The sequence below is a fragment of the Anastrepha ludens genome, chromosome X (assembly GCF_028408465.1).
Source record: "Anastrepha ludens isolate Willacy chromosome X, idAnaLude1.1, whole genome shotgun sequence".
Lineage (NCBI taxonomy): Eukaryota > Metazoa > Arthropoda > Insecta > Diptera > Tephritidae > Anastrepha > Anastrepha ludens.
The window spans coordinates 11,442,656-11,460,404 of record NC_071503.1 but is presented as its reverse complement, the minus strand read 5'-3'; the positions used below and the strand labels follow the sequence as shown (position 1 = coordinate 11,460,404).

The 17,749-nt window shown below is 40.1% G+C and overlaps 1 protein-coding gene across 6 annotated transcripts in view; it reads left to right on the top strand.

Moving 5' to 3' along the window:
• The window catches only part of LOC128870441 (GIGYF family protein Gyf), a 219,399-nt gene that overhangs the window by 104,573 nt on the left and 97,077 nt on the right, over nt 1–17,749 (top strand). For all 6 annotated transcript variants that reach the window (XR_008455376.1, XM_054113073.1, XM_054113069.1 and 3 more), the window contains exon 5: nt 35–4,216. Coding sequence is in view for 5 of the 6 variants with exons in the window: in XM_054113073.1 (XP_053969048.1) it covers nt 35–4,216 (4,182 nt within the window). In the remaining variant the exon portion in view is untranslated. The remainder of the gene's footprint in view (nt 1–34; nt 4,217–17,749) is intronic.

The following is a 17,749-nucleotide window of genomic DNA, read 5'->3' as shown; positions in this document are numbered from 1 at the left end:
TTATGCTTCAAGTAAATGTGCAATTAATTAATAGGACGTTCCACAAGCTGGCGAGACGAGGATGTATCATCGGCTAGTCCAGCTGATGTTGGATATTGCAGTAGCGGCGGGAGTGGCATGACGATGCAACGTTCGTATTCAAACATAACAACTGTGAACGAACGAGGGGGTTATATTGGAAGTAGTGGTGGTAGCTGTTCAAGCAAAGCGCCTCAGAATAATACTTACGGTGGTATTACTAACCAGACTTCTAGTCGATCTTTCAACTCTCCTTCTGGTTTGAATACATCATCAACGCGCACCGCTCAGTGGAATATTAATAGTGGCGGTATAGATAGCTCGACTAGTGGTCGAGATGGTGAAGATAATTTGCCGGAGTGGGCAATGGAAAATCCTGCGGATGGCGGTGGAACTTTTGATGCCAGCGGTGCTTTCCATGGCTCCGTGGATGAAGATGAAAGCGAGGGCAGTGCCAAAGAATGTCGAAAAAAGAGCGATTCCAGCTGTGAAAGTTCTGCTCGCAACAACGAAGGCAGTTGCATCAGAGATGGAAAATCTTCTGAAACCTCAACCTCAAGGACAACGACGTCCTTGGAAAATGACCATAACAAAAGCATTGCATGTGACACATCCGAAAAATCGGCTGCGTATACGCCTGAAGAAATTTCTATAGATTCAAATAAAGAAAAGACTCCCGAAGCATTATCAGGATCTAAATTAATTAATGACGTTATTTCAGATGTCATAATTGCTGAAGAACTCGATGCTAAGAATTTAGCTGTAACGCACCCACAAAACGAAAGGAAATCAAAAACCAGTAGTGCAGATGTCGAACTAAAAACAGAAGTAGCATCTTCAGATGTTTATTACTACAATACGGCTAGTAATTCAGTACCGAAATCTAGTACTGTTACAACTGATAGCAACATCAGTGTTCATCGTGACCTGTCCGATCGTATGCGAGAGGTTACAGATGATATGATTGAGAAGTTGATTATGGACGATGACGCTATTGGTATTAATGATGATAATGTCCGAAATGACATAAAACCAGAAGGATTGGCTCCATCTGCACAAGTAACAATAACACAAACGACCGAAGGCAATAACTTAGGTGCTGCGCATGTTTTTACAACTGTCACTGCCATGCTTAAGCAAGCTCCGCATCAGGCTCTTCAAGGTCCATCTTCTGTTTCACCAACTTTGGCGTCTACCCTTACGGATTGCGTTGTACACAAGGGAATACAACTTTATGGTGGTGGTGTAGTTGTCGATCATGCTACAATGCAGCACCATCATTTGCAACAGCAACAGCTTACAGCTGTAGCTACAGCAAATCTTACATCAGTTGGTGGTTTACAACACGGTATCAATTCACCTACATCAGCGGCAGTACCGGCGGATCTTTGGTACTACAGGGATCCACAATCTAAGGTACAAGGCCCTTTCACAGCGATTGAAATGACTGAATGGTATCGAGCAGGATATTTCAATGAAAATTTATACGTGCGCCGCTTATGTGATACACACTTCCATTCGCTGGGTGATCTGATAAAACTCTGCAACGATAATATGCCTTTCACACACAGCCACTTGATACCAAATTTAGATAATATGCATTTATCTAATTCTGCGGCGGTATCTGTTAGACAACAACAAAAGCCGCAAATAATTGGTGATTATGCGCTAAAGCAAAAAACGCTTGAACAAAATGAATCACGCGATCAACTTAAGGGCAACTTGATCTCTGGAACAGATTATCTCGGTGGCAGTGTCAAAAACCTAATGATACCAGTGGATGTTTCTAATATGTACTTCCAGATGTTACGCCATCAAGAGATGTTAATATATAGAGAACTTTCGGATAACGAATGCTTTCAACAATTAGCCCCATCCGAGAAAGAGACTGTTGTGCGTCAGAAGTTACAAATACACTCCGAGTATTTATCTAGTCTGTCAGGCCTAAGTAATACCTTGCCTTCTATAAATCCGACGTCGGCAACACACCAATTGTATGATGTTATGATGGATGGTTCTAAAAAGCTTTTCGGTAATACTACCAGCACGGGGGGGGCAAGTACTTCTCAACAGCCGCAACCAAACTCATTTTTGGATACCGATGAATTCCTACGAAACTCACAACATGTTCAACAGCCAGTTCAAACCGTATTTAGCGCGAGTCCTTTTGTAAACGTATTGCCACCTAATGGAGAGAATACTGGCACTGGTAAATTAAGACGTGTAAATGATGATCAAACAGAAAACGAATTGCTAAATAACTTTCATATGCGGATGTTTTTACCCCCAGCTAGCAGTAACTCGCCTCTGATCCCCAACCCAAAGCCTAGAGATTTTATGGGACATCCAAACACTGATTTTCTTAGTGATACACAATTATTAGCGACTAAAAGTTTGCAAGGTCAAAACAATTCCCTTGTGCAATCATGGTTATCTCCGGTACCTAATCGAGAATCGATTGCTCCCCAACAGTCATCCAATGAATGGGCAAATAACATGCTGGTTGGAATTCCAATTACAGTTGAAGGAGGTAACAGCACTCCAAGAAATGTAAATAACTTGACGCAAGAAATACAGCCACAGAAAGCAATTCCAATGTCAATGTGGGATTTACCGACGTTAGAAAATGCACAAAGCAAGCAAATAAAGCAAGGTGAATCCAACAAAGCAAATTGTGAAAACTCGAAATCGTTAAGTATACAATCCATCTCCCAAGAGGAGGAGCAAATAAGTTTAAGGGACCGACAAAGCCTTAAACTTCAGACGTCAGATAATGTTGCTGTTGAAGAACAAGGCGGTGCTACCGCTCAAATCCAGCAGCGAGATTCATCTATAGCAGTACTGCCTACAACTTCAGGTTCGACCAAACAACGCAAAGATGATACTAGTGACAAGTATCAAAATGGAAATACTAAACGCATAATTAAGCAGAATCTCGCAGCGAATAAGAAAGAAAAAGGATCTGATGAGAGTTTTGGTAGCAAAAAAAATGAAGAGGAAAGGCGTCGAGATCAAGCAGAAGATAAACGTCGTCTAAAAGAAGAGAGAAAACGCCAGCAAGCAGATGAAGAAAAGCGCCGTCAGCAACAGATAGATGAAGAAAAACGTCGCCAAATGCTTGAAGAGAAAGAGCGTCAGCAACAAATTCAAGCTTTGCGTCGAAAGGCAATGATGGGAAATAATTCCCATGCAAATAACTCGTCGAGTGGTTTAGTTGGCACAGTGGCTTCAAGCTCTAAACCTTCTAAAGAGCAACGGGTGCCATCTTCAATAGCCCCATGGTCAACTCATACTAACGCAACTGCAGCAAACGGGAGCCCATGTCTAGCAGAAATTCAGAAAGCCGAAAGACGAGAACGTCTAATGGAACAGCGGCAAATGGAGATGTTTGTAAAGCGAGTGCGTGCCAGTGCTGCTGCTGCCGTTGAAGCATTCGATTCTATGTTAAAATGGAACGCACCTACAAAAGATGTGCCAGTTAAAAGCTTTGCTGAAATACAGGCCGAGGAAGCTAAGCGATTATCTAATGAGCAAATGGAGATGCAACGTCGAAAAGACCAGGAACAGCAGCAAGCAGCTACTGCAATGTGTGCAAATAGCAATACTGGATTTGGGCCCAACAACATTTCTGCCATATGGAGCGGCACAAAAGTTTGGGGACCGACAAGTACCGCAAGTTTTTGGGAAGAACCAATTAAATTTAGTGCCGCCGTTGCTGCTAATAACAATTCAGGCATCTCAGCAGTTGCTGAAACTGGCTTTAGCTCTGGTAATATTAACATGAACAACAAACTGATACCCACCTTACAACAAAAATCACCAACATCAAATGCCGTAATAACTGCAAATGATGGACAAAATATAAACGTACAACAGAATACTGGAACACGCAACTTGCGTAAAAGCCAAACTGTGTCTGTAATGCAAAATACTGGAACACATAGTGGCAAAAGTTCTAAGATCAATAATTATTGCAATACTGCGAAACCAGGTCCCTGTAATAAGGTCCAACCACAAAAAGCTGGAGTTAATAATCCCGACGGAGTATCTGGGACAGAGAAAAGGGGCGCATCGAAGACTCAACTTAGCATTGCCGTCGGTACTGGCATTACATATAATAGTAAACGAGATGATTACGAAAATGATTTTATTGCTTGGTGTACGAAAATTCTTAACAGTATGAATACAAAACTTGATGGTTAGTATATATATATTTTGCAAAGAATAATCTATGTATATAAAAGCTTACGGGCACACATATCTACACACCTTAATTCAAAACAATGGAGGGCGACAAATTACAAAGTTTTAACTTTTTGTATTTAAGTTTTTTTTACATAATTTTATAAAAGTATAGTGCATTCTACAAAGACAACCAAATAGCTCAAAACTCTAATCTTTTTACAAAATTCTCAAACATTTAGAACATATAAAAAAATTTTAATCTCAATTTTTGTTTAAAATTTTGTAATCAGAAGCTTTATTAAACTTCAAGGTATGCAGTTTTCTATTGGCCATTCGCTCAAAAGTCGCGTTAATTTTGTAAATCAGTATTGACGGAATAATGACATAAAGCGACCATGTCCAAAGCAACTAAGGCTCTCAAGATATGCAAACAATTAGCAGGAAACTCCTTGGATTGTAGTTCGAAAGTCCTGAGATGGATCTACACTATGATAATTAGACCTACGATACCGTATCGCGTGGTTGCGTGGGGAATGAGGGCCACCCTATCGACAGGTCTGACAATGCGAACCTTCCCAACAACTGCATTGGCGGTAGTCCTCGAGCCATCACCGCTTCAGATTGTTATTCAGCAGTCAGCCAAGCGTTCCCTATTTAACATGACAAGCAAAGGCAAAGTGATCTTATCCAAGAACATGGAATTGTTGAATTCACAGTTCCCGCTTGTTCAACTCCCCAGAAATTACAAATGCCATAACTTTTAAGAAGAGCTTCAGAATTGAACTAGGCATTAAGGAAATTTGGAGTGCTTCCAAACACGTACCCTGCACTAATATACAAATGGCTCGAAGACATCACGAGGAATAGGCTCTGGGATCTATGGTCCAAAAACCAAATCTGGCCTTGTCGGTGGGTAGTTTCGCAGCATTTTCTAAGCAGAAAAGTGTGTAATCTGTTTTTGTGCTCAGATTAATTTAGAAAGATAGCTCCGAAATAATCGAATCGCCATTAAGAGCGACAGTGAGACTGTACTCAAGGCTTTATAATCTCTTAAGGTGAAGTTTTCACAAGTCCCTGAGTGCATAGAGAAAAGACGTTTTCCAAAACGTGTGTATACAATGTAAAAGTATAGCGTCAATACTTTATGAATACTGTATTTATACATTGCATCAGTAAAATATTGATACTTTGTAAAGTTATGCCTTGCAATCTTGTTGACGCTTCTGAACATTTTATTTAGTTTGAATATTATTAGCGGCCGCCGTAACCGAATGGACTTGTGCGTGACTACCATTCGGAATGTAGAGAGATCGTAGGTTCGAATCTCGGTGAAACACGAAAACTAAGAAAAAGTTTTTTCTAATGGCGGTCGCCCCTCGGCAGGCAATGATAAACCTCCGAGTGCATTTCTGCCATGAAAACGCTCCTCATAAAAAAAATCTGCTGTTCGAAGTCGGCTGGAAACTGTAGGTCCCTCCAGTTGCAGATTAACATCAAGACGCACACCACAAATAAGAGGAGAAGCTCGGCCAAACACCGAACAAAGGTGTACGCGCCAATTATGTTATATATAATATAATGTAATATATACAGTCCTGTGCAAAAAAAACCGGACAGTCTGAAAACTCCATTTTTTGAAGTAGTATGGATTTCATCAAATATGTTTGAATGTGGTTATATTCCATTGTGTTTTTAATACAAAAGTATGAAATAAAATCAATAAATTTCATACGTGTTTTTAATATTTTCATACTTTATTTGTTTTAGCATAGTCAATAACGGATGTTTTATTATTAGTTTATCCTTATTATATAATCTTACAGCTAATTAATTCAAAACAAAATTAATTATTTCATTATAAATGTTATAATTTGAAGTTTTAATACTTGGTTGCACCGCCTTTCGCCTTAATTACCGCTTTAATGCGTCTCGGCATTGATGTAACCAGGGTTTGCAACAATTCCTCCGAAATATTGTTGTGCCAAGTGTTCATTATAATGTTATCCAGGTCAGTTTTGTTCTTCGGCTTTTTTTCAGCTGCCTGCTTCTTTACAATGGCCCAGAGGCTCTCAATTGGGTTTAGGTCGGGACTGTTACCCGGCCATTCCCATTGGATAATTCCGTTTTTTCCCATAAATTATTTTACCTGGAACAAATAAGGAATAAATCATTGGTTTTTTGATTCGACATTTAAACAAAACACTCGGGAGATTTAACAAAAATCATAACTTACTTTGTGAGATCGGTGGCATGGCGCAGAATCATCCTGAAATATAACGTCCGTTCTTAGAGAATACTGCTCCTCAATGACAGGTATTAAATGCCTATTTAAAATTGAAATGTAAGCATCTCCGTTCACCCGACCATCAATAAGAGTCAGTGCTTTCGTTCCGTCATAGCTGAAGCAGCCCCATACCATTCTACCAACAGACTGTCTTACAGTAGGCAGTATGCATCCAGTTTTATATCCTTCGCCAGATCTGCGCCTCACATGGTGGATACCATCCGATCCAAAGAGGTTAAACTTGGATTCATCCGAAAAAATCACATTCTTCCAGTGCTCGTCAGTCCAGTTTTCATGAGTTTTGGCCCATCGGTATCGTTTTTGACGCATTTTTTCGTTCAAAAACGGCTTTTTTGCGGGATGTCTTCCTACAAAACCGGCATTTATCAATCTCCTACGCACAGTAGATGAATCTATTTCGACGCCAATTGCATCCAAGAACTCCTTCCTGATGTCTGCCGAAGATTTGAAACGGTCCTGGATACACATCCGCTTAATCATCCGGTCTTCAGCAGGCGACGTCTTTTTTCGTCGTCCAGATCCTTTCTTTCGCTCCGTTGAAGCCGTTTCTGCAAATTTCTTTAAAAAATCGGCAACAGATGATTTGCGGAAGCCTACTTTAGCAGCAATTTGACGGTACGGACAATTTTTGCTATGATAGTGCAATAATTTGCCCTTTAACGACAGCTCCCATTTGCTTCGATCTTGGCATATTTTTGATATTAACACTTGCCACGTATCAACTATTTCACTTATTGGTAAAATTATGATACAAATTAATTCAAAACTGTTATATTTATACACAAAAAAAGCTACTTACCGCCAAGAAGCTTTATACTCAAGCTATAGAAATTTAAATAGGGTAAATTAGCTGTCCGGTTTTTTTTTTGCACAGGACTGTATATGTATAAATTATTACCCGCCGTAGCCGAATGGGTTGATGCGAGTTAATATCGTTTTCACGATATGAGAAAAAAAATCTTTTTATATTTTAACACCGAAGTGCGTGTTTATTTTCGATATTCTTAAGACTAACTTGTTACCTAAATCTTACTGATATTTTTACAATTCAAATGCGGGGGTTGTTATCGCATTGGAATAATTCGTTGCTGATTGTGTATTGTATACTTTTCTTTGAAGATAACTATTTGAATGTTTATGGTTTGTTTTGGTGATACAGAATTTCTTTTGTTGCAGTTCATGATAATGCATGTGAAAAGAAGTCCTATTGTCTTGATGTTGTTTACTTGATAATGCATGTCTGTTGACCATGAACTGAAGTGATTAGAAACGCAGAAAGTGAGGCCATGTTGTTAACTTGCGTGACTGCTATTTAAAATTCGGAAAGCGTAGGCTCTCCCCGTGAAACAGCAAACTGAAGAAAAAGTTTTTTCTAATAGCGGTCGCCCCTCGGCAGGCAATGGCAAACCTCCGTGGGTGTTTCTGCCACACGTACACATATCGCACACGTTTTTTTATTAATGCCCGGGGTGTTTTTAGGAACATTTGCTTTGTTCGAACACAAACTTAATTTATTACGAGTGCACACTCGCGTCAGGCTCAGGACACATAGGAATACCGAGAAAGGAAGTGGCTGATGCCTTGGCTAGAGAGGCCATGGTCTCGCTACAAATAAGACCTGTTCCCTTCCTGCCGAAAGCAACATACTAACATGGTAGAGTAGAGTGGATATCCAACATTCTGAAAGTGAACAGCTCACCATTAGGGGGCTACAGTTTTTAAGTTATTTGATCTCAAAATTTGTAAAATTGACCAACATTTCTCCTATTTTGGCTATTTCAACAAACAGAAGTACTGCCAGACATCTTGAAAATAAACACTATTAAACACTTTAGAAGACAAGAAATTTATGCTTTATTCCTATATAAAATTTGCCTATGTGTATAAATATATTGTATTATAGAAATAAACCAAAAAAATTTCTTATCTTCTAAAGTGGTTAATAGTGTTTATTTTTAAGATGTCTGGCAGCACTTCTGTTTTTCACTATATTATTAATATTTGATGCATATAGGTACATATAATGGGTGATTTTTTAGCTATTATCTTTTTAAACAGTTGGTTTAAACAGCTGGCGCACGTTTCGTGTTTTTTTTCACTGTCAAACATCTTCATTTTGGTCTATAATTTAACAATGAATCGTCTTACTAACGAACAGCCCTTCCAAATCATTGAATTTTATTATAAAAATGCGTGTTCTGTTAAGAAAGTTTATCGCGCGTTTCTTCCATTTTATGGTCAGTTTAATCGACCCACTGAAGCGGCTATTCGAGCTATTGTGACTAAATTTAGAACCAAATTTTCATTAGTGGACATCAAACCACCAACAAACTTATGCAGAGTGCGAACTGAAGAAAATATCGCAGCTGTATCGGCCAGTGTTAATGATGACCATCAATTATCGATTGGTCGCCGTTCGCAGCAATTGGCCCTCTGTAACTCAACAACGTGGAAAATTTTACGAAAGGATATAGGTGTGACACCTTTCAAAATACAGCTGGTGCAAGAATTTCAAATTCACTATATTAATAATATTGGATATATATATATATTAGGGTGTCCCAAAAAAATTAAAGTGTTTTTTTTTTAACGCATACCCTCTTATTTTGTTTGAATGGTCTCAAAACATCTAAAAATAAAGTTTCGTCTATTTAATATAGAATCACGGCAACCCGTGCCGAGTAACGTACGGTACTTGTAACGTACGGCGCGCGCGAACTGTCGGATTGATTGCGTGTAATTACTTGTTTGTTTTATTAGTAATCGCGTTTTTTTCGTGTAGTCAACATGTCGGTGGAGTTACGAAGTTCCAAAAAGGAGATATTTTTAATTGGGGACGTAAAACATCAAATTACCGGTTCTAAACTTCCCTCTAACGGGCAAGTACTGCCAGTTTTGTTCTATAATATTCGTGAAGTGAACTTAAGTGTCAATGAAAGTGCAAATCTCACAATTCGTGAGTGTATTATTTATTGGGAAAAGGCACGTTTACCGACCAGATCAATATCTAACTGTGTTAAGAAAATAGTTAACTTATACCAAGTTTGGAGAGAATTGAAAAAAAAAAATGCGAAAAAAACTAAAGAAGTGTTTGAACAGCGTCGACAGGAGTTTGTTTCAAACTTAAACAATTTGTTTGACATCGCACATGCCAATGCTCTTGAATCGATTAACATAAATGAAGATAAGATCTTCTTGCAGCGTCAAAGAGAACCAGGTCGGCCCGGTCACTTAGCCGGAGTAGACAAAAAACTAAAAAAAAAAAGAGGAAAGGACGCGCCTTAGAATCATCGAGGAGGAAAAGCGACGTGCTAAAAATTTTTCATCTTTAGCACCATCAACATCGTCTTGCGAACCACCACTAGAAAAGTCATCTTCTGACTCTGAAATAATAGAATTAGAAGAAAATAGGCCCAGCGCAAGAGAAGCCTCCTCTCAGCCCGATAAAACTTCTATGCGGAAAAATATCATAACTCCCAAGTTAGTTGCCGCATTAGACAGGTGTCAATTAAGTGTGAGGGATTCTGTCTTTATAATTAAAGCTACTATTGAGGCTCTGGGGCACAATACGGATGAATTCCCTATAAGCAAGTCCTCCATCCATAGACTTTGTACGGAAATGCGAAAAGAACGGGCTGAAGCTATAAAAATTGATTTTCAAAACAAGGTCCCGGACACGGTAACTGTCCACTGGGACGGAAAACTGTTGCTAGCTCTAGATTCACGTAAAAGTAAAGAAGAACGCCTACCGGTAGTTATTACGTACGATAATAAAGAACAAATTATTGCTGTTCCTAAATTGGATAGGCAGACGCAGTTTGGGATGCTATTACGAACTGGAACCTTGAAGACAAAGCGCAGATTTTCTGTTGTGATACTACTGCTTCTAACATAGGCCGCATAAATGGACCATGTGTGCTTCTCGAACAAAAACTGGGTAGAGAAGTGCTTATTTTTGCTTGCCTTCATCACGTTTACGAATTAGTACTTAAAGGCGTGTTTGAAGCGAAAATCAGTCAAGTAACTACAAGCCCAGGCATCCCATTATTCAAGAAATTCCGAGAAAACTGGAAAAATATCGATCGCGAGAAAAAACAAAGCTGTACAGAAAAGCTATCTTGTTTTAATGTTTCGGAAATTGACAAGCTGCTAGAATTCTACAAAACTGAATTAACCAAAGAAATCGTTAGAGATGACTATCGCGAATTAATTTAGCTTTCAATTATATTTCTTGGCGGAGATTCAGAAAAGAAATATAAGATTCGGCCTCCAGGTGCTATGCACCAGGCTCGATGGATGGCGAGAGCCATTTATTCATTAAAAATATCTTTACTTAGCTCTCAATTTAGAATTTCAAACAAGGATAAGGCAGCTCTGTTGGACGTATGTCTGTTCATCGTGACATCCTACGTAAAACCCTGGCTCCATTGTATTTTAGCAGTAAAGGCGCCGTATCAGGATTTGTGTTTTTTGAAGGCCATGAAAAATTACGAAACAATAGACAAAAGCATTTCAAAAGCAGCTTTGCAGAAGTTTTGCCAGCATTTGTGGTATTTGACAGATGAAGTATCTATTCTGGCTTTATTTGATGATGATGTCGATCTAGAAACTAAAGTAAGAATGATTGCTAACTTAACTAGAGAAAACCCAACAGCCCACAATAAACGCTACATTGCATCCAAAGAAGAACTCTGTGGCCCACTTTTTGGTACGTTAATTAAGGTTTGATTTTGTTCTATGACTAAGTTTGCTAATAGGTATAATTGATAACTGATCTATCTGTTTTAATTTCAGAGAGAAACATTGATGACTTCGTCTCTGTCAAAAGCAAGTTCCTGTTTAATCGACTCCAGATTGCCGACAGTTTTCTGAACAAGTGCCCCTCTTCGTGGTCAAATGATGATTCGTTTCTACAGGCTAAAAAGAAGCTGCTAGGACTGAAAGCAGTTAATGATACGGCAGAAAGAGCGGTTAAGTTAATGCAAGACTTCCATGGTTTGATCACTGTTCAAGAGGAGCAAACACAATTTTTATTACGTTGCGTACAAGAACACCGACAGGTATATCCCGACTGTAAAAAGCAAACTTTGAAAAGAAAATTCGATGATTGATGTCCCTTTTATACCTAATAAAAAGAAAATAAATACGAAATATGTGTTTTATTTTTATTTATTTAATTAATATAAAAATTCAATTAAACTTTTCTCTATTGTGAGCCTATAGCTTTCATACTAACTTTTAAACATAAAGTTGGACATCACGTCGGCACGGGTTAATGACATCCGATCTTAATAATATTTTATATTTAAGTTTTTAGAGTCAAATGGAAAAAAAATAAAGGGTATGCGTATTGAAATTCCGAAAAAAAAAATTCTTCCTTGTAGCCTGGGACACCCTAATATATATATATACATATATATATGTATAAGTATTGATTTCTCTATTGAAAAACTAAAAAAAATAATATTTTTTTGGCAGCAGAAGCTTCGTTATTTACTCAAAGCAATTTAATAACTAATGTTTCTTACTTCTACTTATTCTACGAAGTCACGTTGGTTGACAGGTGACTTCTGTTGGTTCCCAAGAATGATAATGCACGGTCAGCTATTGAATAGTTGCGCATGTGGTGTCGTATGCCCGTGGGATAGCGACCTATTTGTTGGTCGCATGCTGACGCAACATTGAGTATTGCTGTCGTTTGAGTATTTTCGTATTCATACGTGGGCAGTTTTGGAGCCCAATTTCAGAGTATGTGCCATTAACTTAAATATATATATATACAGGGGTGAACGATATGAAGTGTTACCAACTTCACACTGCTTGGATCTGTAAAACAGCTCATGACATAACGTCAAAATTGTTCTAATGACAGTTCAATATATTATTTATAAGCCATCAAAAGCATTTGCGTCTCAGTTTTGTTGAATTTTTTTTTTCTGTGATGGAATTCAAACGTAATAGTGTGATTGCGTTATATTTGGATGGAAAATCACAACCAGTCATTGTTCGTGAGCTCAGTCACCTCAAAATGAATAAAATGTTTGTGTATCGCACTATAAAACGTTACAATGATACTGGTAGCATTGCAAAACGCTATGGAGGTGGACCAAAAAAAACCGCAATAACGCCAGTAATGGTTCGGAAAGTGAAGGCTCGACTTGAACGAAATCCACGTCAAGGTGGAAGAAAAATGGCCAAAGAACTGAAAATATCGCAAGACAGCATTCGACGCATATTGACAAATGAGCTCAAGGTCAAGGCCTACGAGTTCCAAAAAGCACACGATCTTTCACCCCAGAAAAAAGAAGTTCAGTGCGAAAGAGCAAAGGAGTTGTTGCGCTTGCACGAACGTGGCGAATTTCCTAACATTGTAATTTCTAATGAAAAAAATTTCCCAATTGAGCAGTTCATAAATACTCAAAACGATCGTGTTTACTTGACCGAACGCTCATACGAGAATTTGAGCCTACGTATGGCTCGAAGCAATTTCCCATCGCAAGTAATGGTTTGGACGCTCTCCAATTGTTTTTATCGAGCCTGGTGTCAAAGTGTATGCGACTTATTATCGGAAAATTGTTTTTGAAGCTGCTTTAGAGCCGTGGACACGCAAACATTTCAGTCGTAGACCATGGACGTTCCAACAGGACTCGGCACCGTCTCATAAAGCTCGCTGATTGCGCTGAAAAAAGCGATTATACGAGAATGGGACAAAATACCTCAAGATCACATTCGTGCAGCATGCAACTCATTTTTTGACCGTTTGAAGGCTATCGTCAAGGCAAAAGGTGGTCATATCGAGCTAAAGTGAATATATGTTAAAATTGTAATCATTTTTGAACAATTTTGTCTTTGTCAATAAAAACTAATTTCACACAAAAAAGTTATGGTGTTTTAAATAGGTAACACTTCATATCGTTCACCCTGTATATATATTATATATAAATAAAATTCACTGTATTAATATTAGATACATATATATAAATAATATATGTTTTATTTAAAAAAAAAAAAATAGCGCCGCAGGCTAAAATACCCTCAATATATTAACAGAAAAGACTGTGTGGAAATTATGTTCCTATGTTTCTTTGTTTTCATTCGCATTCACATTGTTTTCATTGCTTCTGGGAGTACTCCATCCATTTCAGCCATGCTTGTTAGTTATTGTTAACTTGGCTGGCATATTTGGGTTTTGCATTGTTAATTTATGGTATATATGTATATTGGTAATTCCATATATGCTTTGTTTGCATTTCTGGCACGCTTAAATATTTTACGCTGACCTTTTTTTTTTTTGTCGGGACAACTAGCAAGTGCAGCACTCAGACATTAATTGAGTTCATGGTACTACACTTGGATTCCCTTTTAATTTTCTTTAAATCTACCCGATCTCCGAAGAAATCTGAGTAGATCTTGTGGTGCCAAGGAGCCAAGATGGTCGCTTCTTAACACATCAGTGCCAAAGACCTCAAACCTGATTCGAGCGAAGGCGGGGCAGACACACAGGAAGTGGTCCGTCGTCTCATTCTCCTCTTCACAAGCTGGGCAGAGTACACTGTCTGAGATGCCCAATCTTTCCATGTGCTTTGCCCACAGAAAGTGGCCCGTTATCAGTCCAACCAGCCGTTTGCATTCCCCTCTGCTTAATGACAGAAGGGTTTGCGACAGTCGATCGGACATTACAGGTAACATCAGTTTTGTCCATCTGCAGCCTCTCTCGGCCTGCCAAGCTCGCTTGTGAGTGGTAGTTACCCATTTGCTAACCGTGGCCGTGATGGCCGCAGAAGGGAGTGGCAAAGGAGTCAGAGGTCTCGTTACCCGCGATACCCACGTGTCCCGGGACCCATGTTAGCATCAAGCTATTATGTCTACCGACATAGTTCAGCCTGGATTTACAGGACTTCACTACCCCTGATGTGGTTGGAGGGCTGTCTAAGGCCATAAGCGCAGCTTGGCTGTCGCTGCAGACACATATAAATCTGCCTCCATCGTTTTTCCTCAACAAAGTTCATCGCTTCTTGAACTGCATACACCTCCGCTTGAAACACAGATTCATGCATTCCAAGAACAAAGTGCAGTTTTGTCCCGCTGGATTCCACGTAGACCCCAGAGCCGGAGCCATGCTCGGTCCTGGAGCCATCCGTAAAAATGCGAAAACAGTGTTTGCCGGGCTCATTTTCTGAGTCTTCCCACAACTGAGTCTCTGGTAGCACTACACTGTATCTCTTTTCAAGTACGACTCTTGATGGCATGGAGTCAAGGGGCATGGAGAAAATCGCCAATGCCGGACAAGGGCCGTACCAGTTCCCATTGTGTTTCAGTCTGCAGATGGCCTTCAAGGCCTCTCCTTGGAAGAAAGCATCAAGTGGTGGTAAACCAATCAGAGCATCTAGTGCCGGGCCTGAAGTAGTCGGAAAAGCTCCGGTGCAACAGATGGCCACAGTGCGTTGTTCTCGATAAGGTCCTCCTGACTCCCACTAGAGAGAGTCTACTCATCCAGACCACTGATGCATAGGTGATAATGGGTCTTATCATAGCCGTCTAGATCCATAGGACCTTGCTAAGAGAGAGACCCCACGTTTTCCCAAAGACACCTTTGCACTGCCAGAAAGCTGTCCGTGCTTAGGATGCCTTTGTTTCAACGTGTGATTTCCATAGGAGCTTACTATCGAGGATTACTCCAAGATATTTTATTTCCTTGGAAAGCTGGATTGTGACTCTTTTTAGCTTTGGCAGAACGAGTCCATCAAGCTTCCTCCTTCTGGTAAAGAGGACAATACCAGTCTTGGCGGGATTTGCCGATAGCCCATTCTCACAGCACCCAGTGACAATCCGATCCAGAGTTTTCTGCCTTTTCCTGCAGATGTTCATAAGCGAAGGGCCTGTTACCAAACAAGCAACATCGTCCGCATATGCTTGTGCGTAGACTCCCGAATCGTTTAAGGTGGTGAGTAATGGAGACAGCACACCGCCTTGGGGGCAGCCTCTATTAACCCCAGATGACACCAGCAGATCTTCCTATGCTCGCACCGAAACGATTGTTTGGGCCAGCATCGAACGAATCCAATTTACTAGCACCCGGTCTACGCCGTGCCTACTAGCAGAGTTACACATACTGTCAAAAGTGGCATTATCAAACGCCACCTCTATGTCTAAAAAGATGCCCATAGCGTAGTCCCTCCTGTCGATGGCCAGATCTACCCTAGCAACAAGGTTTTGCAATGCCGACTCGCAGGATTTTCCACTCTGATAGGCATGCTGAAATAGAGACAGAGGGTGAGCCTTCAGCGACTTCTGACGTATGCCCAGTTCCACCAGTCGTTCGAAACTTTTCAGCATGAAAGAGGTCATGCTGATGGGTCTAAAGCTTTTGGGGCTGGTGTAGTCGTCTTTTACAACCTTTGGGAGGAAAGCGACCCTCACCATCCTCCAAGAGCGTGGTATGTAAGCCAGTGCCAGGCATGCCGAGAAGATTTTCTTCAGGGCTGCTGTCACGAACTCTGCACCCTCCTTCAGCACGGCAGGATATATGCCATCTGGTCCGGGCGACTTGTAGCCGCCAAAAGATTTGATGGCAAATCGAATGGCGACCTCATTCACCACAGATCTGGCAACGAACCAGTCATGCCGAGAAGGTTTAACAGCTCTGACAACTGCCTCTATCAGTAAGGGCTGTTGCCGGCTGATGCTTATCTGATTCCCAGGAAAGTGAGATTCCATCAGCAAGCTGAGTGTCTCACTTTGTTGCTCCGTGAAGGAGCCATCAGATTTCATAAGTGACCCCAGCTTTGCAGTTGGGTCCCTTTTCAGGATCCTAACCAATTTCGCCGTGTCACTCAGAGATTCAATACCGCTGCAGAACTCCTTAAATGAGGCTCTTTACGATTTCCGAAGTAGCCTCTTGTAGTTCTTCTGAACCTCACGGTATCGCTCCCAGTCCATAGTAACTTTAGTCTTGAGGGCCCGGTTTAGAAGCTTTCTCGACTCACGCCTCAACATCTAGAGCTCTCGATTATACCAAGGAATGGGAGTCCGGTTAGGGAGAGGTCGAATTGGACAGTCTGACTCAAATATTCAGTAAGGGCAGCGTTGAGTTTCTCAACAGCCGCCTCAATGGCCTGTTCTTTTCGAAGTCTTGGTGGCGTAACGTCAAGGTCCCGCAACGCCTCCCTAAACTTCTGCCAGTGTGTTTTTCTTGGCTTTCTAGAGGGCAATGGCATTTGTGCTTCCTCGCCACACTGAAACTCAATGTACCTGTGGTCCGAGCACGAATCTTCGGCAAGGACTCTCCAGTTCTTGATTGACCACCCAAGTTTTGAGTTTGATAGGGTTAGATCAATCACCTCCTGTCTGACCTAATGTCTGCTTACAATTTGTAAGTATCGAGTTCACTCGAACTCTATGGGAAAGTAATAAATTAAATTTTAATTTTACTGGTGTTAACTCCTCCGCCTTTAAAAACGAACGTCCTCGTTTGTCTGCATATGGGGTGGATTGATTGGTCCATCCGTGGAAGCGGTGCAGGTTGCTCGTGATGCTCCAGAATTACTTCTTGCAACGAGTGTTGTTTTCGATGTTAAGAATGTACTTGTCAGTTAATTTTGATTTCTTCTTTAGCTTTAGCCTGTTAGCCAAAATTGCCATCATGATTGGAATGGTACCAGATATTCCGAAATTTCCCAAAAATGCTGTTAGTCCTTTGCTTTGGAGATTCTGAAGATTTTTTATGTTTTTCAAGTGAAGTTCTTCCATCATTTCAAGGCTTAATATTTCTTCTTCCGCTGTTTCTATCGCGCTTTATTGTAATGCCGCAGGAAGGGGCTTGCTGCCTCAAACTTCGAAGGATAAATATGTTTGGTTGTCTATTGTAATTGTAGAATTGTGGTATTGTAAAACAAATGAGCCGGATAGATTGACATCTTGCTGGTCTTTGTGAACTGTTCCTTCGTATTGGTGGAGAAGTATGACATCGGAAAAAAATTTCTTGGAATGCTGGTTGTTTATTAAAATGCAAGTAGGTGGGTGGCTTTTGAGTAAATGCGGAATACAGGAAGAGTTACTGATGTCAACAATATTCTTTTTAGTACAAATTTTAATTTCATTATGCTTTACACAAATATTTTTCGTGCCGAAAATTTTATCATTCCATACTAAAATTTTCTCAAAATTTTATTTAAATAATTTAATTCCCTTTTTTAATGCTCTAATTGATATGGCGGCCGCCGTAGCCGAATGGGTTGGTGC